This window comes from Thermobia domestica, chromosome 15 (genome assembly GCF_964235325.1).
Source record: "Thermobia domestica chromosome 15, izTheDome1.hap1.1, whole genome shotgun sequence".
Classification (NCBI taxonomy): domain Eukaryota; kingdom Metazoa; phylum Arthropoda; class Insecta; order Zygentoma; family Lepismatidae; genus Thermobia; species Thermobia domestica.
Window position 1 is genome coordinate 90,992,878 of NC_137468.1, and position 24,057 is coordinate 91,016,934.

The following is a 24,057-nucleotide window of genomic DNA, read 5'->3' on the forward strand; positions in this document are numbered from 1 at the left end:
GAAAACTGTCTTAAACGGAAGTACTTCACGGTCCCATGAATTTTGGAGTACACAACGTGTAGAAGTCCCTTCATTAAGCGGAAACTAGCAAAATAAACCTTTAAAAGAAAGTTTTGAGTTCCGGACTAAGGAAAAATGTTTACACATTCTGTGAGAGGGTAAACTCATACATTACACTGTTTGTGATAAAATCTTCATTCTTTTGTTAAATCTTTCTGGACAATGTTGACCTTCCCCAACCACTGCTCATATTCACCTCCCCCCCACAATTTGTCCTTAATTCCCCACTTAGTCACGAATCATACGGGAAGTCGGAAAGAAGACGACGAGGTGGAGGAAGAAGAGGAATACAGTACAGAGTTCAAAGAGTGTAGAATAAAGACGTATCAAAATGCTCGCAGAAGTTTAAAGGAACTGCAACAATTTGCCTTACGGGAAAATTACTGATTTACTTAGTGCAGTTTCTCAGGCTAAAGTGTGTGTGGAAAGCTGAGCAGCCAAGCAGCAATACACACTGGAAACCCTGCTTGACTACTGGAAAAAAATAAAGAAAATGTGTGCATAGCATATTTTGAATTCATTTTAGTTTTTTTGTGTATTAACTCGTAGAAGAAAAAAGTACTGTAATTGAACAAGGTACATACAGCAATATATTTTCTCAGTGTGTCCGTTATAAGCATTGTATTTTTTAAAAAAGCAAGGTCTACCTCTATTAAGCGGAAACCTGACTTTTTTTTTTTTTGCGGAAATTTTTGCGAGTCCCGCTCGACTCAGCTAAAGACAGGTTTCACTGTACTTTAAAAACCTGATTTAAATGCGAAGATTCTTTATGGAAGTTCAAAATCATTTTCTCCCCCCAAAAATCAAGTACTAAGGTTGCAGGGAAGTTTTTTTTTTTTTTTTTTTTTTTTTTTTTTTAACTTGTTCCAAGTATTTTAAGGAACACTGTAACTATGCGTTCGGATAGTCAAAAAGTGACGCCCACTAGCGCTAGACAGTTTAAGAATAACGCAGACCCATCGTACCTTGTTATGCCCAAAATATGTCCTTCCAAACTAATTTCTAGCAATTTCAAATTATTTTCAGCACAATTAACTCAAGATATATTTATGATGATTTTTTTTAAATTTTACTTCTCTATTTGCTTAAAATCAATGCTTTGCTTCAAAAGAAGATGGAAACTTTTGCATTTTTTGATACAACAGAAATAAAAACTGCAAGATCTTATTTTCTATCGCCTTTTGTTAAAAACCTAACACAGTCTAGGTCCTACAACAGTAAAAAGCAAACCATCAGTTTATACGATAACTGCAGCTATCTACCATAAGTAACCAAAATTAAGATAAGAGCTCTGTGAACTACAAAAAAAGTTTATACTGTATTAATAGCTCATTATTTCTTAGTGTTCGCCCAAAACTGGATCAGTCGTTTTGAGTTCTCTATCTCTGCTGTTAACAAAAAATTACTGTCGCTGAAAGTCTCCGCTGAACTGAGTTATACTGTAGTCCTACAATATGTAAAGGATTAATATTGTAGGTGTGCGATACAACTCTAGTTTATGACAATATTTAACTTCTGCTTAAATGAAGAAAAGATCTGGTTACTAATTAAATAATTGCTTTCTTAAGATGTAATCTTCTGTTCACTCTTTGTGTAGTACAATTTAAATGCGTATTTGCAGAAAAATATATATAGAATTAATTATATGTGTGCACATAAATTAGCCAAGTTTTTAGGAGGATAAAATTAGGCCTACAAATAAAAGTTATGGTGGTCTAACTTAAAGCAGTATTTAGAAATTATCATTACCAGACCTGGATATCTCGTAAGAGATTCAATAATGTTACGAACTATCTTAAATTACAGAAAAAAGTACATACAGCGAACAAACAGATGCAGATATTGTTTTAACAGTAAACAATAACTGATCAAGTACATAATCACCAACGAAAATTGGAAAATTATAATATGTGGTAAATTATAGTACTTAGGAAGTCACAAACATGTCAAAAACACACATATAAGATAGCAGTATCATATTTAACAGATTGTGAACACATCAAACATTTAATCAACACACGATGAGAAAAGCGAGCATTATTATTAAAATATAATACAGTTCTTTGGGTAGGGGTAGAGGGGCGATGGGTGGTACCACTCATTTTGACTGTCGTCTCAATTTTGGTTCGTAGTGTATAGTATCTCGAGGCAATTTAGAAAATAAAAATAGAAATCTCAAGGGACTTCAGAACTTGGTTTTCGTCCACTATTGTCCGAACTGTTTGTTTTGGAATAGCTACTAGCGACAGAGAGCCGTCTTAGTCTTTCCTCTCTTTATGTACTTTCAGCTGCTGTTGGTAACACTAGGTAGGAGCAGGCCCGTATTTAGGTAAGTGCTATTCTGTGCTCCAGCACAGGGCGGCAGAATTTAGGGGTTGACAAAATTTTGGATTTTTTAAAAAAGATTCACAATAAAGTAATATTTCAAACCAACAACCCACAGTCAGAGGCAAGCGCGAGAAAATGTGTGTTTAATTCACTCATCTCTCATTACAGTAGTTACTAATTAGCCACCTTATCTGATTATTTTTAAAAAGTCATCCTAAAGGGTGAGGATGGGCTTGAACATCATGAAAACTGATACCATTGAACTCAGCGACCTCGAAAACTATGAATTCAACACTAACATCTTTCGATTACTTCTAAATCTCGCCCCCTCTCTGGGGAGTGGTGTATAACCTTGAAGCTGAATTGGATTAAAACTGTTACTGTTCATCTCAGTCACCCCCAAAACTATGAATTCAACTCTAATATTGCTCGTTTTCGATTATTTTAAAATGCTCCCATGTTATTCTTATGGGGACTTTGCAACCCCCAATATCTCAACTCAGGCGTGATCCCCTAAGGACCTGGAACAGGTTATTTTGATCATTTCTCTGAGAGTTTTATTGCAATTTCATGTTTCTATCCATTATGGTTCTCCAGTTGAAAAGCGCTGCAGACAGACAGCTTGAGAATTAATAGCATGCATTTTCTCCGGACAGTAAATTAAAACCTACATGAATAAATTACATGCTAGTATTGAGGGAATGTGTCCCCAATGGATGAGTGGCTAAGCTCGTTGCCTTGTAATAAAGGAGTCCCGGGTTCAATTACCGGTGGGGACACAAGTGGTTCGGATCCCAAGTTAAGCTGTAGATCCTATCCTTAGTACATCATCATCATCCCATGGAAGGCAATGGCAAACTATCATAGGTTCACCTTGCCCAGTGATCTTCGGGTCAAACACCTTCGGACAGACCACCACATCATAATCATCGTTGAGAGAATTAGGTAATTAAAATTACGTTGTAACTTGTAATACCAATATTGCTACTCAACTAGAGCTGGTATGTTTGCAAAATCACGGCTTGTTTCCTTGTTTGAAACAAGTTTGTGTAGGGGGTGGCAAATTATTTAGAGCACAGGGGTGCACAATATATAAACACGGGCCTGGGTAGGAGGTAATGAACAATGCTGTGTGGAAAACAATGCGAAAAATAATACGTCACCCAAGGTTGTCATATGCATTTCAGTGAAAGAAAGAGAGAGAGGGAATAAGAAAGAAGGATGCACAACAATGCTACATCTATGACATTTTCTCAAGAAAGCTAAAGAACAGAATGACGTACTGTGGCAATGGCCGAGAGGAAAGGAATATTATCTATCTATCTATCTATCTATCTATCTATATATATATATCTATATATCTATATCTATATATATATATATATATATCTATATATATATATATATATATATATATATATATATATATATATATATATATAGATAAACGTCTTATGGATATGGCTTTTAAGCTATAAGAGATAGATAATTAAAGTGAATGATTATGAAATAGATGGTGGAATGAGAATGCGGAAGGGAACGTAAAAAAAACTCGAGAAAACCCAAGGACATGATGCTGTCCACCACTCACTTACAATCTGGAATCGAATTAGGGAGCCCTTGCACCAGAGATAAGGGCTCTACCACTGAGCCACCATGTCTTTGGACATAAAAGTAGTAAGGTGCCTGCAGAACGCAGAGCGATGACATACATTGGTTCAATATAGTGGCAGAGACGCCGAGCTCCTTTTGTCCTCCCATAATATTTTTTTGAAAACAACACTACAAGTGGATCACAAATCAATGTTGAACTGAGATTTCTTATTTTTATACCGCTGAATAATAATAATCAATTTAGTGTCAGACAATAGTCCGAGAATTCGCTTTATTCCAGTATACCTCTAATTGTTCAGGAACAGACTGAAAATGGAGTACGACGCGCTATTAGTCAAAAGGCTTTCTGTTTTAATAACTTACTTGTGCGAGTATTCTACGGCTGCTGTGATCAAATATTGTGCAAAACTCAATGTGAAGCGATACAGGTTCTAATTACAACACTATCCCAGGTAGAGAATGCACATCCCTCTCATTAGCACGAGAAGTCACTGGGTTTCTTATTACTATAAACCGGATATATCATAACAATACGCCTATTTCTTAATGTGAAAGATACGATAAAAAGAAACGTGCTTAAGTTCATTTGGGGAAGGGGAGCTCTTTGCTTCAATTCCAGCGATGTTTCTATTGTCTGCTTCGCTTTGTCTATATCACCGTTTACATACCGAATATTGCCTATTTTTTGCATATACCGAAACTAGAAATTCAATGGGATAATTACAAAGATCTCAAGTTTCGAGAAAGGTTTTTGTTGGTTCTTAGACATTTAAAAATTACACAATTTAATTTATAGCCAGGTCAAGATCAAACTCCAACTTAACATATTGAATGTCGCCACAAGAAACGTAAGATAATTTAAAAACAAATGAACAAGTGCCCATCAATATTCTCTTCAACTGCAATATTCTCTTCTACTTATCATATAAAGGTTTAATGTAACTACCTTTAGTCCTGTTGTTTGTCACTTCTCAACTTCTACTGACAGCTCATCAGTTTTCCGTTCCACCAAATTAATATTATCTTCTTCATTTAAGTATTTTACAACAGTAATACAGTAATGCAGTACAACATACGCGAGTGACTATTTCAATGTTTCGTCCCTTCCGAGCATCGAGATAGTATCTGACGAGACCTACTACCTAAAGTGAGATCCACGCAATACTCGGACGCTTAGTATTCCACCATGGATCGATAAGAGACCACGCACAATACTACTTACGAAACATAATACATGACATAGAGAAAATGGTTAAGAAATTAAGAGAATCTCTACAAAGCTGAAATCCACTGACGTAAATATTCGATCACTTTTCATCGGCTTGGATTCAGCTTTATCTCACTGTTAGTGGAACAGGATGCCATTATCAGTCTGAATGAATCAAGGGAAGATTCTGAGAAAAATGACAAAGCTTGAAAATATGATAGTGCCAAACCATTACCACATTACAACATTAAGTGAAGATGGAAGTGCAATATTAAATTAATTAGCGGAAGTGGTTTTACAAAGCAATATACATACTGTGATTATATATATAATTTTATCTTCGATAAGTAGCTAACAATAGAAGTCTGAAATTTTAAAAATGCAAGACAATTCATGCGAAATAAAATTTTGTGGTGCAATACTTTTAGCACATTCAGTCAACACATAGTATTATTAACTTTTTAAAAAATATTTATTTTTTAAAACAAATTTAACTTAAAACTAAAACTAAATTAATTATTAAATACGGTAATCAAAAGTAATTTTAGGTGAAATTATGATTTCAAACTGAAACGAAAGAAGAAAATTAATAAAATAAACACAACAATATTAAAATAAAAACTAAATACTTTTTAACTAAAAAGAAGTAAAACGTAAGGTTAGATTACTAAAATAATTCCTAAAACAAATAGGGGACACGATAAAACAACTAACCAAAGTGAGTTCACATCACATCAACAAAAAATTCGCATGGATTGCCCATGGCCATCCGGAAGGACTGCCTACTACCAGAAAGGTCCTGTGGCACTTGTTGAAGTGGGTGCTGTGCTGTCGAGGCACTTTGTTCGGAACCGCTTGAGCGGGAGCGCCTGCTACTGTGGCGGGAACCTGCCTCACTCTCGCTAGCACTACCCGCCGGACTTCCAGCCTTCACTTCAGGGGTCTCCTTTTGATGCTCTGAACCATTACTACTGCCACCTACGAAATGGAGATGCATTCTACTGAGTCATGAAGTTCCTGATCTAACACTTTTATGTTACCTTCACCTATCACTCATGTAAATTAAGCTTATTAGTGAATTCGAAAATACACATGCACAGCGCGCTGAGCATTATTTACCTTAACTAGAAGCGCCAACAGTTTTTTAAAGTTATTTCTGCCTATGAAAATTCAACAACGTTCATACATTATTATCGAGCAAAATTTTTCCAAAACCTGGGTATTATTTAAAATTTTACGTGGTGTGTTAGTAAAGCAATGAGACTCGCAATACTGTGCACAAACCGACCTGCTGCCTCTACATTCACATGGTAGTTAAGTAAATCCTTGCTGCTGACTGAATACAATTCTGAACTTATTCCAGTTTTTAAAAGACTGGTGTGGGTGTCTAAAGTAAAGTTGTTTGTGAAATACGTAACGAAAATGGGCCGGAAAAAGTTTGAGAAAGTTGTGCCATAGAATTTTGTGTTAAGCCTGGCGAATCCGCTATTGTGACTTATGAAAAGTTACGAAGCGCTTATAGAAAACATTCCCTATCCAGGACGTGTGTTCAAGTGGCATAAATTCTTTTCAGAAGGCCGAAAAAAGTGGAAGACGAACCTCGTGCGGCAAGATCTTCAACTCAAAAACGGATGACAATGTGGGAAGAGTGAAGTTTTGTAAGGTCAGATCGTCGATTGACAGTGAGAATGATCAGCACTGAGTTACATTTGAACGTTTCCGTCATCCATCAAATTTTAACACAGGATTTGGAGATAAGAGAAGTGTACATTAAGGTGATCTTAAAAATCGGAGGGATGTGTTCCTTAATCTTCTGGACTGCTTTAACAGGGAGACAGAATTCTTCAGTTCCGTTTTCATAGATAATGAATCATGGATTTTTGAGTACGACTCTGACACAAAACGTCATAGTTGGGAGTGGTACCCTACAAACTCTTACCATCCCAATAAAGATATATATATATTTTAAATACAGACATCGTCTCCAAGGAATTTGTGTCACCAGGACAAATTGTCAATCGAACTTTACATCGAGAAGTTCTTGAAAGATTTAGAAAATGGGTGGGAAGTGTGAGAAAGGGCATTGCACGCACATGCATGCTGCATCATAACACCACAGCATGTGCAACGAATTTTTGTCAGAAAAAGTCTTCCTGTGGTTCCTCACTCTCCCTTCCCCCCATTCACAGGATATCAGTCTCTGTGACTCCTTTTTATATCCCTCGTTCAAAAGCCACTTGAAAAGGGCGCCATTTGGATACTTTCGATACTAATCAGAAGAGCGTCACCGACGGGCTGTAAGGTATTTCAGCAGAAGCTTTCCAACACTGAAACGAAGACTGGAAACAACGCCTCCATCGCTGTGTAGCTGACCAAGGGGACTATTTTGAAGGGAATTACCTTGATTTATAAAAATAATAAAATTTATCGTTAAATGAAAATCAGTCTCACTACTTTTCTAATACACCACGTAAATGCATAAATAACATTATATTTATACGTTAAACAAACTCCAATATTTTATTTAAACAAATACAGTTTCAAATGGGAAATACAGACTTATTACAATTCACAGGGTAATCAAAATGCCTTCTTCCGTGAGAGAATAATTAAAATACTATACTTAAAGCGCTCCTGGTTTTCTCAAGCAGTTCTAATGGATGGCCTCATGGATTATTGCATAACGACTGACCATATAGAAATACATGCATCTTTGAAAGTGAATTTAATATACAGTCATTTAATTCTTAACGAAGCTTCTGAAGTGTTCGGTGATCGACCACGAGGTTCATAAAACATACAAACGCACACAGTGTTCTTAACAGAGGAACATCTACACAAACACAAATACGTAAGATAACTATCAACTTAGTTGTAACGATTTCCCCCGAATTTTATCAAAAGCGGTGAAACAATTTGAAGGAATAAATAATATATTATTAAGGCTCTAATCTTAACTCTTTTAGTTCAAGAAATATGATGGTTCATAATCGAAAACAAAGTTTGTTACTATGCTAAATTAATTCAGTAAGGTTGTAGACTAGACAACATACTAAAAATTTAGTCCATTTACTTTACATGAAGACCTGTTTCCCTCTTTTGCTAAAAACGATTCAAATTTGATTTTTACTGATTTCTACTATGTTGTTTCTAGCTCTACAAAGCAATCTGAGTCTTATCACATGATACCATTCAATTTTTTTTAAAAATAATTCCTGAACCTTCCTTTTCCTATACTTACCTCATCGTCAACCAGGTCAGCCAGCTCGTCTTAACACATGGGCCCAATGGGCACCTGCCCAGGGCCTTCATGCTAATCTGTGTATGTCAAGTGACTTGCTATAAATTAATACTACTACACAGTGGTCTAGACTATACTAAACTGCTGCAATATTCTTGTGTTACAAACGGGCACTGTAATTTCTCTCTCATTTAGTATCTCGGTTAATGTCGCACATCTCTCTGCCATAGTACCACGTCACATGCAAGTAGTCCGTTTACATTTTATTTCTGTAACTGGTTGTCGCAGAGGCTCCAGTACATTGGTTTGCCTAAGGGCTTATTAATACTGTTAAGACAGGACTGTCGCCAGGAACTTAAAAACAATCTTCGCGTCCCAAAATAATTCACCGCAAATTATCTAACTGCATACGCCATTTACAAACGAGAACTGAGCTTTCAAAGCCTCCCGTCCTCATTCTAAACCAATGCCAAAAACAAGATGGAAAACCTTGTTCTACTTTCGAACCTGGCTGTTTCTGCACTCCAGAACTCTCAAAATACATTATTTCAGTGATTCTGGTAGTTGTGATCTCTTCAATTTCATGTGCTTGCTAGAATGCATCTCCTGTCCTGCATTCTATATCGGAGAAATCCTCTCTATCTACATGCAACAATGATCATAGTTACCCTACTAATATTTAGATTCCCATTTACTCGTAACCGAACATACAAGACCACAGAACTTAATCATCGATCAAATTTTTGTGTATCTTAAAAATCCTCCAGTTAAGTTCCGTTCTCTCCTCACAAAGGTATGAGAACAAAATACATATACACATTTCTAATCAACCATACGTTAGGACTAACCGCCTATTATCATCTTCTCTCAATGTTTCCTCTTCAAATCTTGTTTCCGTGTCCTTTCCAACCTCTAGTAATAAAGATGACAATAAGCAAGGCCACTATTATTAAATATTTTTTTCTCTACTTTTATTTTTCCTCTATCTTCCTTCACTCATACTCGTTTGGACTTTCTTTGCCACTTCTCCATACTGACGCCTAGCCAAACGTCTTTCCATATCATACTAGCACAATATTCAAGATGACCTACTGTAAATCGTAGCCGTACTTTCATCAGTCTGTCGTGAAATTAGAAGAAAGGAAATATTCTTTATACGTAAATTTGAACATTTCTATATTCCAGGTACAATATAAATGACTTCACTGACTTCGATAAGATGTCGATAAGCTGGTTGTAATTTCGAGACTAACATTGGCATCTGGTGAAGCTACACACCTATTGTAAAAAATCCAAAAAATCAAATTCAACTGAACATTTTATGTAAAGAAAGGATTCGGAGCGTATACTTTGTCGAGAATTTATTAATTACGTATAACAAAAAAGAACAATGAATAAATATTATTTTTGAAGAATGTAATTATTTCTTGAAAATACTTCAATATACTTTATTTTAAGAGGTTGATATTTTGAGCAAAGTGGATTCCAACGGTAGCATCGCCACAGAGGTGAGCGAGGGCAACTCAAGTATTTTAAACTGCAAAGCGGGTCGAGGAAGAATTATATCATTTAAAAGGGCTGCTTATGGAAAGAAATGTGTGGTACATGTTTCGGATTGTTTATAAGATCTACCGACAGTGGCAGATCAAAATTACGGTACATAAAAGACTGTTCCTCCTCTATAATTCCGAAACGGTTGAAACTGTGTGAAAACTATGAAACAATTAAGTCCAATTAGTTGTGACGAAGTAAAACCAAAATGACTCCTGAATGTTCCTTAAGAAGATGGGGGGGGGGGGGGAGGACTCAAAAATTGCAAGTGGTAATACGAATCGTATAATATCTCACTTTTCTAAGTTTTCTTACCCAAAGCAACGTACAGTAACACCAAGTACCTGTTATCCAAAGTGTATACGTACGGTAATAATTATTTGTGTTTTGGATAGAATCTAGTGTCATTCCGAGTGTTGACCGTTTCCTTTCGCAATATACCAGTTTCTACAGCTATAAAACGTTTACAGTTATGTCCTGTTTTTCTTTTCTTGAGGCAGGTTAGAAAATGGGACTAGCAACATGCAGGGAGCAAAGCCCCCCACCCAAAACATTGCTATATCTCATTTGGTCTTCATGTTAGCGTTTCTACACCTTATCAACAGAAAAGTTCTTTTCACCGTTTGATCGTCTACCATTTTGAACACACGGAGCATAAGTAGAAGGTGTTACTGTACGTAGCTTCGTGTAAGAAGACTTTACGAATGATATATTACACAATCCTTCTTGCCATTTACAATTTTTGAGTTTGACTCTCTGCTCTCCTTAATATCTCTGCCGTTTCATTATTCTCACCGTTCTGTGCCACTTCCGTTGAATTAATTCTCTTCAGTTTGAGGTAAACGAGACATCACATTTTACTTTTTATTTGATAGCTTATTTACAAGAGCATAAAGAAATGGGAAATATGATCCCCACACATCAATACACTCCAGAACACAAACTGCCAAATGTGCATGTATATTTATCAAGAACGACAGGTGGTTAAAATGTATCTTGGGGTCAGTTTGGTTTTGCTCAAAATTTTCTTCGTCAAATCTAAGTGAAGACGTGTATCGTAGCTTTCACGCAATTTCAGCTGTTACGTAATTATAGGAGTGATGATGGTCTTTTGCGCACCCTAATTTTGATCTGTCGTTGTCGATAGGTCTCACCGACCAAGCCGAAAACTATACTACCTATTTCATTCCTTAAGCCCTTTCAAATGATATACTCCTCGACCCCTGTGGCGATGCCAATGTTCGAAATATTTATAAAAATAATATTTTATCGCAGTAAGCTTTAAAGGCAAAAACCCAAACTATTTAATTACTAACGTTCATATGTTTTACGGTAATTTTTTAAAACTTAGTTACTTACACACTTATGGAGTGTCATTATTTAATACTTTCAGTATCTGTTCAAATCAGACAAACTTGGTAAGAGGAGCACAAAAGTATTAATACGGTTTTTCCGCTTACGCTTCTTCAAACAGGAAATACGGTTTTCTCGCTTACGCTTCTTCAAAAAGAAAAAAATGCGGAAGGAAAATATATCAAACAAACGACTAATAACCATGGAACGCGATATCTGTAGCCATATTGTACTATATTCTATATTAATCAATGGACTAAATTTATAAATATGAAACTCTTGTCTACTGCCTTAAAGTGGTAAATCTTAAATTCTCGGTGCAGCAACCAGATAAACCCTTAAAACGCGGAAAAAGTTTACAATTATCATCAAAACCTGCTTGCAAAGTTAAAATAACGAATACATCTTCACAAGTAAAAAAATATTTTCAAATTATTTTATATTATTGAAAAATACACTCTTCTATAGTTAGCAGAGAACTCAAAACTCTTGAGCAAATCACTAATTACTTCCGCTTTCTTGTCAATGGTTGAAAGATTAAAGTTAAATCCATATCTAAAATTTCTTAAAGAAAGCTTACTACGTATATTGCCTCCAATCGCCAAGGTGCTCTCAAGCTGTGTATGAAATTGTGTAAGCAAGCAAGCAGCTCTTAAAGCTATAAAGCGCTCTAAAAAGCAATTTACTGAATAATATAATATTTACAAGTACATATTACACTACCTGACTCCCAAAATACGGATCTCTTTCTCCACCAGAAGTATCACTACTCACAAGTGAGATACTGAAGCGAGTCGGGAATATCTGGAGTTTTAATTTATATTACGTTCCATCAATATGTCCTCTAAGTCATTACTAACACTAAGTTTATATCAGGATCTTGATCACGTGCATTTATATGTAAGCTTTGTAGTTCATTTAACTGGAAAGCGATGTAACTCTTGAATTTGAGATGTTCAAACAGGGTAAAAAGACTTGTTTGTATACATAACGACTACTTTTTTTTGAATCATCACCATCATCATCTGACCTTTAGAACAAATAATTCTATTAAAAGAAACCGGATTTCCAGTTGATTTGAAGCTGAAAGCCTATGGACATATTTTGAAACTGCACTATTCAGTAGAAGGTATATTTCTTTTTACATTGCGTACAAAAGTAGCCGTAACAAAACAGTCTGCACGAAGATCCTAACTGGTTTCAATCCTCTTTTCTCACATTGCACCTTGTCTGAATCCAATATTAGATGGTATATAAAATTAAAGCATTCTAATTTCACCTTACTAGAATATTCCAATAATTGAATATAACAATTAGATTTCTGGCAAAATTTGATGCCCACCTTCAGAATGGAAGTCAAAACGATATAAAGCAACGTAAGTAGAAACACTGCAAAATAGGTTATACAGAAGTGAGAAACACCGAGATCTGTTTTGTTTTATAACTAATTCTCCACAGGTAAATATGCAATAAAATCAGTGAAAATATGCGACTGGCCGACGAAAAGCTCGAATCTTCGACCCGCTTTGCCGTTGCGTTAATCACTATGATACCTGTCCTCCCCTTGATCAGCCACGCCGTTATTTTAAGGTAGGTACTCAGTTCATTTCACTTACTTAAATCGCTTGCAATATATCGCAATTTTTGTATTGCCCTCAGACAAGCCAATGATCTTCACGCCCTCATTACGAGAACTATTTTTTTTTAAAAGACTTTGCTCGCATTTCTACCGGGCAAATGCCAGAAACCCTGCTGGAAAACTTGTGCTATATTCGATACCAGTCTGGCCTTCCAACACCCTGATAGAAGATAGGTGCTAGACACTTTCCACCGCTTTGGCAGTTGCGATTCTTCCAACCTTAACTGTGCCCACGTCAAGGATATAGCATCCTACTCCCGCTTGCAAACTTTCCAAAGGAAGTTAATCGTGTGAACTTAACGACATGAGAGCCGCTGCTTGAGAAGTTCAAAAGCACAGTAATCCATGGAATCACAATTGGGCTCTTAAAGAGAATATCTTCGAAAGGATTACTATAATGCAAGTTGCACCTACCATTTGTCGGTAAAAAGCCAGAGATGTTTTGGCCGCGTGACTTGAAGGTTTCTGCACATCATGGGTGTCGTAGCTATACAATGCTGGTATTTCGTCTGTGTAAGCTGGGGCTAAGGATGATGATAATGAAATGATGGAATGAATGGGGAGGAGGAAACGGGAGAATTCCAAGAAAACTTACGCACATTGATTGTTCACCATAAAAGCACACTTGGCGCGACTTGGAATCGAACGAGGGACCCCATGTACCAGAGCTGAATGCTCTACCATTGAACTACCGTGACCCCGAAACTTTCTGTGCATTGACGCACAAAGTTAATCGATCTTGCTCATGAACACCTCTGTAGGTGATGCTCCGAACTTTTACAAGAACACTTAGATGGACCCATGCTTCGTCCATGTTACAACAAATCTCCAGCGGTAACCAACTAAGTGTTACTCGTACAGACTTCTGCCTTTGTTCTTTAGCTCCGCGATACGCCGTAGTTTTAACGCAAGCACATTGACCTTGCGGATAGTTTGAATCTCAATTTGTGATGGATTATACGCTCCCCTGCTGACTCGGCCACATGAATCGTTTGACTTAACATGCTACAGAGATTTATTCATTTATATTGAGTCGAATTTGAATGTGCCACTTACCTAGGAAATGCCGTGTTTCCATTACGGGTTGTGTTCGATATCCAGGCCACCTCTACTGACTATTGTTCGGCATCACAGTTTCCATTGCAGTAGACTGCATTGCAGCTGGACCATGAGCATTGTATCCCACTTCTCTTTACAGACCGGAGATGGTATGGACTTGACAATGGGACAGGCACCGCTTGAGTACTCCGAAAGCACAATAGTTATCTGGACTCTTTGCGGAGATGTCAGAGAAGGAAATTTCCGAAATTCTAGATTTCTTTTCCATACGGCGATAGAATTCCAGCTATGTTTTCGCAGTGTAGCTGGATGCCTTGTCTTCGCTTAATACCTGTTTCACATCTTGTTCATACAACGCTGGGATTTCATGCTGGTACATTTCAGTCAGGACAGGAGTCTGGTAGTATGAAGCACTGATTCCAACGTTTTGCTCTACCTTTCGGTGACACAGTTTGCCATTGTACGAGAACCCACCACATTCACGAACCCTTTTCCACACCGGCGGAAGAACATCCTTTGACCCTTGGCTTCAACAGATCTGTATGTAATGGCACGAACTTTACTACAGTCTGTGAGGTAAATCTACGCCTCATCAAGGGTAGGTAACAATGAACTTTTACCGATTGCCCACGAGATGATGTTCATACAGCCTCTTGTACTTCCTTTTTCGCTCAACAACATGACACGGTTTCAGGGCGTGCACACTGCTCTTGCGAACACCATGAGATGTCAAACCCTGTGAATGGCGAGGCTGACTGTCGCCTGTGATGTGCGGCATTTGCAGGTTATCGCTGTGTGTGGGGATTTTCGGAGATCGCCATACACCGAACCGCATGCAATAGCGGCGGGGCACTTTTTACGGGACGCTGGTTTCTAGCTGCTCTGTGTTTGGTTTAAGACTGTGTGTTGCATATTTCCGTATAATACGATTCACAATGGTACAACATACATGAAAATTACGGACTTTACACATTTCTACTATGCGCGACGCCATGAATTTAGCGTCGGAAAGGGCAACAATGCACCTCTCTCAGAATCTGCTGTTTCGGGGGCATCAGACTACACTCGACCATATTGCTCTACTGAGTGACTAACGAGATAATCTTGCGGCAATGGGTTGCGTATGCGCGGTACTGTTGCACATTGACTTCGGTTCAATATAAATGAATCACTGTATAGCAATGGATTTTCACAGGCCGCCATATACCGATTTTCTTTAACACAGGTCTTGTAAATTTAACTGACGTTTTTTTTTGGATGAGATTTAGTAGTTGTAGGTAGCACAAGAGGCTGCTGTTCATAAAGTTTACTCATATACTAACAATGTGGCAAACTAACGATGTGTAACTGTCCTACAACAAAGCCATTGTACTGACACTGTTCTACTATGCAGGATATGCTAAAGTATGCAAAGACCGACCCATGATTTCCATTCCATTCCCAGGGAGATTCTTTGGCGGCAGTTTGATCACTAGAACAACTTAATAGCTAAGGGACTACGACCATTTGTGTACAGGCATGCTGTTGTGAAACCAGGTTTGACAGATGTGGCAGTCTGCAAGATGGAAATGGATCAGCCTCTATACTACCGATGCCCCTACAGCGTTCAAATTTCCAATCTTCCTACCCCAGAACACACAACCAATCAACAGTACACTTAACTACATTTTCTGCTTAAGCTACCTTCAAAATTCTTCCCCCAGACTGTTTCATAGACAACCACTTGTTTCTGAGATAGTGTGATCCATTAAAAGCGGCAGTGGAATGTAAGAAGGCTCACAGGACGTTCTCAAAAATTCATTTTTCTTTGGAACAGAGAGTTAAGTAAGATTACTTTGTTTTTAAATTTTTATTTTCTTTCGTTTTCTTGTCCTTCCTATTTGAAGCGTTGGATATAGCAATCATATAATATACCTTTCGTGTCGTGTAATAATTTTTTAGAACTATTTTCTGGTAAGTACCTTGTAAAATAATATGAAGCAAATTAATTACTAAAAACTTAAGCTTTAAAAACTTCACAAAACACTACAAATATATTTAATACAAAAAAGCTATCCTATCTGTGATTGAACCAGGGAAAACGGCTAAACCATTTGAAATGAATTTTTGGGTACACTTATCAGCTATCTCGAACTGAGTTTTTATCATTATTTTGATTAAAATGTGTATCCCAAGGAGGAGCAGACGGGCAAATTTTATGCGTAAAATTCAGTTTCTCACAATCCTTTCAAGTTAAGTTAAGATGAAACTTAGTATATGAACTCATTAAAAATAAGCGGACACTGTCCCAGAGTTTTTGAGAATTTCCATTTTAAGGAGGGGAGGTGTCATTTTCTATAATTCCTTTCTTCACATAGAAAAAGATGTTGCCTGTTGTTTGTGATTGCCTTACGGGGACGGATGAACATTTTAAAATGAATTTTGGAACACAGTATCTACCTTGAGTTGGATTTTTATCATGCTACTTTGAATAAAGGGTGCATTCTAAGGGGGGTAGCTCAAAACTTCTGCGAAAAATAGAGTACATAATGAATTATCATCATTACACTTTCATTAAAATGCGTATTCTAAGGACGGTTTAAATATTTTACGTAAAACTATTCTCCCCGTGTGAAGAACGGACATTCAGAATAAGCACACAAACGTGCATCCCTATAAATCACCGGGTTGCCAAGTTGACTCAACTATCAGTATAGCAGAGGTCTGGGTGTTTTGCAATGTTGTGGTTAATACAATGGCAAAAGTTCGATTTTTGGCCTAGTCGCATATTTTGACCCTTTCGATGTTATAGAACAAATTATACACACGAATAAAAATGCATAGAATTTATCCGTTTAGAACACATGCATTACAGCAAAGAATACACAATCAGCTGCAGGTTTTAAAATTAGATAAATCTCAATTATTTCTTCATGTAACCCTACAAAAAATTCTGTAGAGTATAAACTCAAAAGGTATTACTCTTTTGCTCTTCTGTATTGTTACGGATTAAAATTTTTGCTGATTATATTCTCAGCTGTCAAGACATAAAAAAGAAAAAAAATTAAAACGTTAAAGAATGCATAGTAACGTTTTCTAAATTTTTATATACTTTTTACTGGAATTACTTTGGAAGTGCTGATTTATACCTTTTCACTACGATATTTTTCCTAGTCGATTACCCGATGAAGTTTCCAGTAGGGAAACGAAATATCACAATGAAAAGGTCTACTTCAACGCTTTCAAGGTAAACTATTTCGTAACTCGAAAGAAAAAAGTTTAGCGAAGATATGATGGATCGAAATCTATTAGACAGGTACTAATTAATTAAGGACATGAACTGATGTATGTTTATAATAATTTGAAAACGTCCCCCTTTTTAATAACTTGTAGAGTTATTACATAGGTTATTATAAATTATTACATAGGTAATAATGGTTTCAATGAATTCGTACCAGGATAGAGAAGGACAAGGTTGGTACATTTTCAGCTAATTTGTAAGAAAGATCGTCAAGAAGTTTACAATGACTATATAACTTCCTCTTACTTTCATCCCGAAGACTGATATCAAATTTCGCCTGAAAATCGATATGGTTTTGAACTATGTTGTTGAGATACTGGTACAAGATTGAGGTACTGATTTTCTTGTTTTATTTTGATCATTTACCTTCCTGCGCTTTACTTTCAAGATGTAAAAAGTAACATGTTCCAAGCTTATTTATAAGCCAGTGCTATACTGACTACAGGAAATAAATAATGAGGAGATAATCAGCAGAACGATATAGTGAAAGGGAAGAGAAATCTTCCAAGACAACCTACATATATGGTGCTTACACTCGGAACCCTATACAAAACAGACAATGTCTGAACATACAAATCTACGCGTCAGAGTATTAATTTTTGTCACTTTTCCATTAAACTTATTAGAAGTTTATAAATAAATTATCAGTATCATGAATGGAAACCTTCACGACGAAGTTTCCAATTGTCTCATACATTTCCCTAGCTGTCTTCAGTTCCCATCAAATGAAGACAAATAGGACATCATTTAAATGGTCAAGTTATTCAAAAATGCGTTTTATTTGTTTACTACTATTACAATTAATTTAAAAGTACGTTTTATTTGTTTAACAACTATTAAAACTGTTCTATTAAATCTAACAGAAAAGTCTGTTCTAAAGTTATACATGACACTAGAGATAACGTCCTGAGATGCTATTTCATATGCTGCCAATGTCATCTACAGCTGACAAGCACGATCAAAAATAAACACGGGCTAAATGAAATGACTACTTACGAAAAAGCAACTAATAAAAACAGAAGCTTAACGGTAGAAAGAACTGACAAAAGCAGTCTAACAGCACAACACGATCGAAGTCATCAGAAGGTCTTATCCGAATTATTGTATTTATTTACTTTTTCTTTAAAGAATGTCAGTAACCGAACTACTTCCTACTTTTTCGTAGCTTGTTAATATGCTGTGTTCATACTGACCTCTTTTTCAAGCGATATACTTACAGGAATACAACTATACTTACCCGACCCACTGTGCACACTTTCTTCCCTATTGTAGCCATAAATGCTAGGTTCATTTGTGTAGTTGAATGGCATTGGAGCGTATCCACCAGAATGCGGTAAAAAGGTGCCTGAATAAGGCATCTGAGAACCGCCCCATGGAGAAGGTGCGTTGGGTGGAGGAAGTGGACCGACAGTGTCTCTGTCTGCTTCTGATACTGTGTCTTCACTGATCTTCAATGCTGACATATCTAAGATAAAGAAATAAATACTTCAATTCCTACTGAAGACTGAACATATGATCATTGCCAATACATAATATATGGCAATCAAAGAGCAATTGTAGCACTTTCAAGAGCTTAATATTTACTTAGTGCAATAAACCAATTGAGGATGGACTGTGAACTTACATATATACGGTATTTCGGTATGAAAAACACTGCCTATTCTGAAATAAAAGTTCGTATGAACACGAATTTTTTAATTTTCGATTCAGCTGCCAAATTAGGCATAGATGATTTGCTTCATACAAAATTAAGTAAACTGGGCCACAAACGATGGAGCAAGATGCCCTTCAAGTAATTATATCGAATGTGGTTTCATAGATAATTAATATGTTATACAAAGGTCTGCCATTTCGCGTTATTTAAATATGCATCTTAGAATTGCATGTTTGGACAACTAGAACAAAAAGGTCACTGAAAATGATGGAAACAAGATTCCTTTCATACTATATATATTTAAAAACTTTAATAATTCGCTTTAATTTTAATGTGTTTGGTGGTTGTTATTACATCATATACCTTTTGTTACAGTTCTTTCGGATGAATTTCAAAATATTGTATAAAAAAATGAAAGACTGAGTCTTCAAAATTTATATTCTCTGCAGTATTGTTCAAGAATTGTTTTTTAAAAACAAATTATCAAAAGGTCAGTCTTTCATTGTTAGACACTATGCACCAGAAGTGCAAGAAATTTTCATAAATGATTCAATCTTCATGTGAGTGACTTACCTGTTCAGACAGGCGATAGAAGAAGTAGTTGAAACAATTCACGAAACTCGCAGTTAAACCTAGCACTATACTTAATACTTTTAAAATATAAGACAGGTTGACTATGGTGTTACGTTAATACAATGTGCCACCAATTTCTTTCTTTCCAAATCGTAAGGCCGAACTCGACATTAACGCAATATAATTGCTAACGCTTGCTACAGAGTGTATTATTCGGAATCAGTTCTGAGCTGCAAGGTAAAATTCTGATCAACAAAACTTGCCGAGTTCACCTTTACTACCCCGTTCGACTTATATTATAGTACAAAATCTTAGAAATTATTCTGAAGAACTGATAAACAAGATCAAGATTAACGAAGGAGAAAATGAAAATCATTAAGTTTTACGTACCACCATTATACTGAGGCTAAAGGGCACGATGATGAGAAATTGAATGAAATGGCAGAATGAAGGAAGTGGGAGGAAACGAGAGAACCCCGAGAAAATCCACGCACATTGTGTTTGCCCACCACAAAGCTCACTTAAAGTAGAAAATAAATATATGCAAATTTATTGTTAATGTTAGCCGCTTCAAAAGCACTTTTATATGTAAGAACAAAAGATGCGCACTTTAGTTATCTGCATCCAGTTAAGAATTTGTTTCAAAAAAGTATGTTAAACGTGGAAGTTTTGCTAACTGTAGTCATCAAAAATTCAACATTTAATATGACATTTTTGAACAAATTCTTAAATGGACACAGGAGAGCAAGGTGTATATCTTTTAAAGTTTATTTCCATAATAAAGTTAATTAATGCGCGAACTTGAATTTAATCATATTCATAGAGTTTTAAAAGAAAGGAAGACTGTTTACTCATCAAGTCAGTCTAATATGTTAATTGAATGATGTTTCATTAACCTTAGATATGTTACAATAAAGGTATCTTAAAAAACTGACTACTGTAAATTTTTAACGTTATTAGTAAAGTTGTTGAACAAGTAACCTCTTATTTCGTACAAAATCTATTTATGAAACAATTCTGTCATAACTTAATTAGGTGCTGCTTCTGAAGATTGCGGTTCTGTAAGTCAAAATTCTACCATTTTCTCATCTGATATGTTTATTTTAGTGCACATATTCCTTTTTGTCGTTCAACATAGATATCGTTGCATTCATATGAGGCCTTGTACAGTCAACGACAAAAGTTCTGTCCGTTTGATGTAATTATTTTCGTAAAATAACTTCAGAATGGAAGACAATTTGAGTAGTTTTCAGTAAATTAAGAAGGAATGTAATGTAATTAGTGTTCCAGCCATACCATCGTAGTTTTCAAACTTTTACCAAATGGAAAGAACTTTCGCACTGAATGTACATTCCGTAAAGCATCTCTTTGTAAGTGTAGTAACCATTAAAACTAATTTTATTTTCCTAGGAGGAACCAAGATAGATATAGTGTCATACTTTTCGAAAAACAGTATAAGAAATATTCTCTCTGATTACAAAAATTGGATTGCCTATCTTTTTATTTACTTATTTATTTTAGATAACTATTCACAGAAAAAGGAAATCTGCCATCAAATAACCAGTTTTTACTGCAGCTAAATCATAGCAATAATTTCTTCAATTGTCTGATTTCTCATACGAAATATTTTCAAGATATTTGGAAGTTCTACATTTTAATGATATCACAATAATCCTTAAAAAGAAATATTTTCTACACTAATTACTTACTGCCACAAAGATCACCAAAAACATAGTAGCACTGCTCGGAGAACGTTATTTTATTGACCGTATGACGAATAAACCCGGCTTTCAACATATGGGAAGCATATTTTCGGGCTTCTCTTCTGTCTTGGAAACCCTCAACGTGAGTGTATAACCAATCCACTATATCAGCACCTAAAAAACAAAAAAATTTTCTTAGCATTACTTCTTAAACATTAGAACAAATATTATCTTGCTTTTAACACCGGTAAGGGCACGGCAAGTATATGGTAAAGAGTATGACAAGTTCGATTCTAGGCTTACCATCACATTACATTATTGGATCACGGCACAGTCATTCATTTTGAGTGGCCCCGCGTAGCGTAGTCGCTAACGCTCTCGTCTTCGGTGCGAGCGGTCCCGGGTTCGATTCCCGGTAGGGGCACTCGGTCGAAAAAGTATAAAACGCTTTTTAAGGCCAGCCACTCTGAGCGAGGTTTCTCATTCACACCAGGCAAATGCCGGGGTGATACCTAACTTATAGGTGCCAGGCCGCCCCCATCCTTTCTTCTTTCCGTTTCCCCGGATTGTGTGCTCACCGAGGGACGTCATCCCTCAAAACGTGACGGGCTAAATGGCCTTAAATGCCGAAAGCCCAGAAATCTAAATCCTAACCTAACCTCATTCATTTTGAGAAACTCTTATGTACCTAAGTAGATGCTAACCTGAAAACATCGGTTACTCACGTAAAGTTTTTAAAAAATTAGTATATCTGTTGTAAATTTATGTAGAACAGAAACCCCCGTACAAGTCGGTTATTTATAAGCTGGTTTAATGATTTCAGATGTATTTCTGTGCATTAACACTCCGGATTTATAATAATTTGTCTTAGATAAACCATCATCAACGTGAGTGTACAATTTATCATAAATGCATAGCCATTTCATTGATGTGCTTTAACACAGATAGTTACCAACACCTCTCGTTGCGAAGCAATTATAACTGCAAGTTTAGAACTTTATCTAACTTTATTCTGTCTTAAGATGGTTACACTACACATGAACACTGATAAAATATGCAGTCAAGTCTTCCGAACTCTATACTTACACCATGAGGAAGAAATAGAAAACAAATCAACAAACTTTAAACTAATCTAAGTTGTGTTATACTAGATCACACGACAGAGAAAGAATGAGTTCATACGATCCTGAGGAAAGGTTATATAACAGTACCTCTGTACCGAAGGGACTAGTTTTTAGCGTAACAGCAAACTTCCTCTCTATTTAGCAAAAATCTCTATAATGTGAAAGCTCATGATTCCATTCTCTGTATATTTTCCACAGACTTAAGTTGATAGACTCATTCCAACTTTTTCATAAATTTCATTTATACATAGTAACAATTACAATATAGTTTAAGTGTCTCCAGTGTATTTGAAATTAAACCAACATAAATTTCAAGCTGATTTTCATATCTTCAATGTTTTCTAGGTCAACAGACACCTTGAATCCAAAAATAACACTGCAATATAACGCAAACATACATATTACGTATAAATATATTTATTTGTCCTGGAACAATTTTCTGTGGCGATTAACTTCAAAATACCTAATATGTGCAGATTTCTAAACGGCGATGTGATTTTTCTTTTGAAGTAAGAATATTATATTCTGAATTGAAAGGAATTACATCAGAAATTAGTTTTAAAGATATGCCCTTTCTCTGAAAATATTTTTAGAATAAGTCAATGAGCTTTTACTATTTCATAGAAATCCAATAACTCCTTAGCATGCACTTAGGTTTCTACATGTTGTAATCTTGCACACTAAAGTTTTATAAATAAAAGGCTACTTTCCTTTGCATAATTTCAAAATAATGCTTTCTCGCAACTGAATTTTAGCTCACCCTTTCACCTGTTTTATATTATTATCCAATTGTCCATTGAAAAGTGTAACATTACATAATATTGAAAATACATCGTGAATGAACCGTTTGGTAGAACTGAAGATATTTACAAATTGTTCATTTGTGATGTGTTTGATTGCAACAGTGAAAAAATACTGGTATACCTCTAAAGCCAGTATTTTTACTGGTATACCTCTTAATCGTTAACGAATGCATAGTTTCTGGTTCGTCTTCCTTTCCACTTAGAAATGTCTTTTTGATACAATATAAAAGAAAAACATGTAACTGAAACAAAATACCGTTTATTAATTTATGCACTGTTTGTAACGGTTAGAACTAGTGAACTCTGCCTCAGAGTCAGTACTTGTCACTTCAATCAATTCTTCATGAATCTGTGAATAGTGATTGTGATGCAACGGAACTAGCTTTTTTTTTCTACCGCCACTTACAGACGAAGAACCTTGTGATCATGATCTTGATTCAGCGTTCCCCACAGAATTTCAGAAACAGCTGAAATTCATTGTGTAAAGAATTTAGCATCTAAGGGCATAAATGTTATCCAACAGAAAAACCGTTAAAACAAATAACATGAATCACTCATTAGGGAAGAAAATGAATGTTACATATTGCTGAACAGACTGATCTTTACGCTCGGTCAAGAATAAGCATTAATTTAGTGTTTCACCTGACCTGTTCAGGATTTAAGTCTTGTCGGGATATCATACATTGAACCAAAAAGGCGTCAATAGTGGTGTCTGAATGAATACTTTACGCGAAACAAGTTTCAGATTGCACGCCAAAGCACTTTATTCATTTTCATATGAGAAGATAGTTACATCTTGCTAGCAACAGAACAGGAAATAAGGATAAATATTCAAGCTGAGGATACTTTTTGATATACTAAGAAAAAT

The 24,057-nt window shown here is 35.9% G+C and overlaps 1 protein-coding gene and 1 long non-coding RNA gene across 5 annotated transcripts in view; one reads left to right on the forward strand and one right to left on the reverse strand.

The window, feature by feature from the left end:
* The window catches only part of dsh (Segment polarity protein dishevelled), an 88,523-nt gene that overhangs the window by 12,769 nt on the left and 51,697 nt on the right, over positions 1–24,057 (reverse strand). For all 4 annotated transcript variants that reach the window (XM_081739963.1, XM_081739961.1, XM_081739960.1 and 1 more), the window contains 3 exons: positions 21,269–21,436; positions 18,570–18,797; positions 5,924–6,187 (listed from right to left, as the gene is read on the reverse strand). In XM_081739963.1, coding sequence (XP_081596089.1) covers positions 5,934–6,187; positions 18,570–18,797; positions 21,269–21,436 — 650 coding nt within the window. In that variant the 3' untranslated portion in view covers positions 5,924–5,933. The remainder of the gene's footprint in view (positions 1–5,923; positions 6,188–18,569; positions 18,798–21,268; positions 21,437–24,057) is intronic.
* On the forward strand, positions 6,194–10,254 carry LOC145671143 (uncharacterized). Its single transcript, XR_014128456.1, has 2 exons — positions 6,194–8,704; positions 8,739–10,254. It is a non-coding gene; the product is annotated as an uncharacterized LOC145671143 (long non-coding RNA).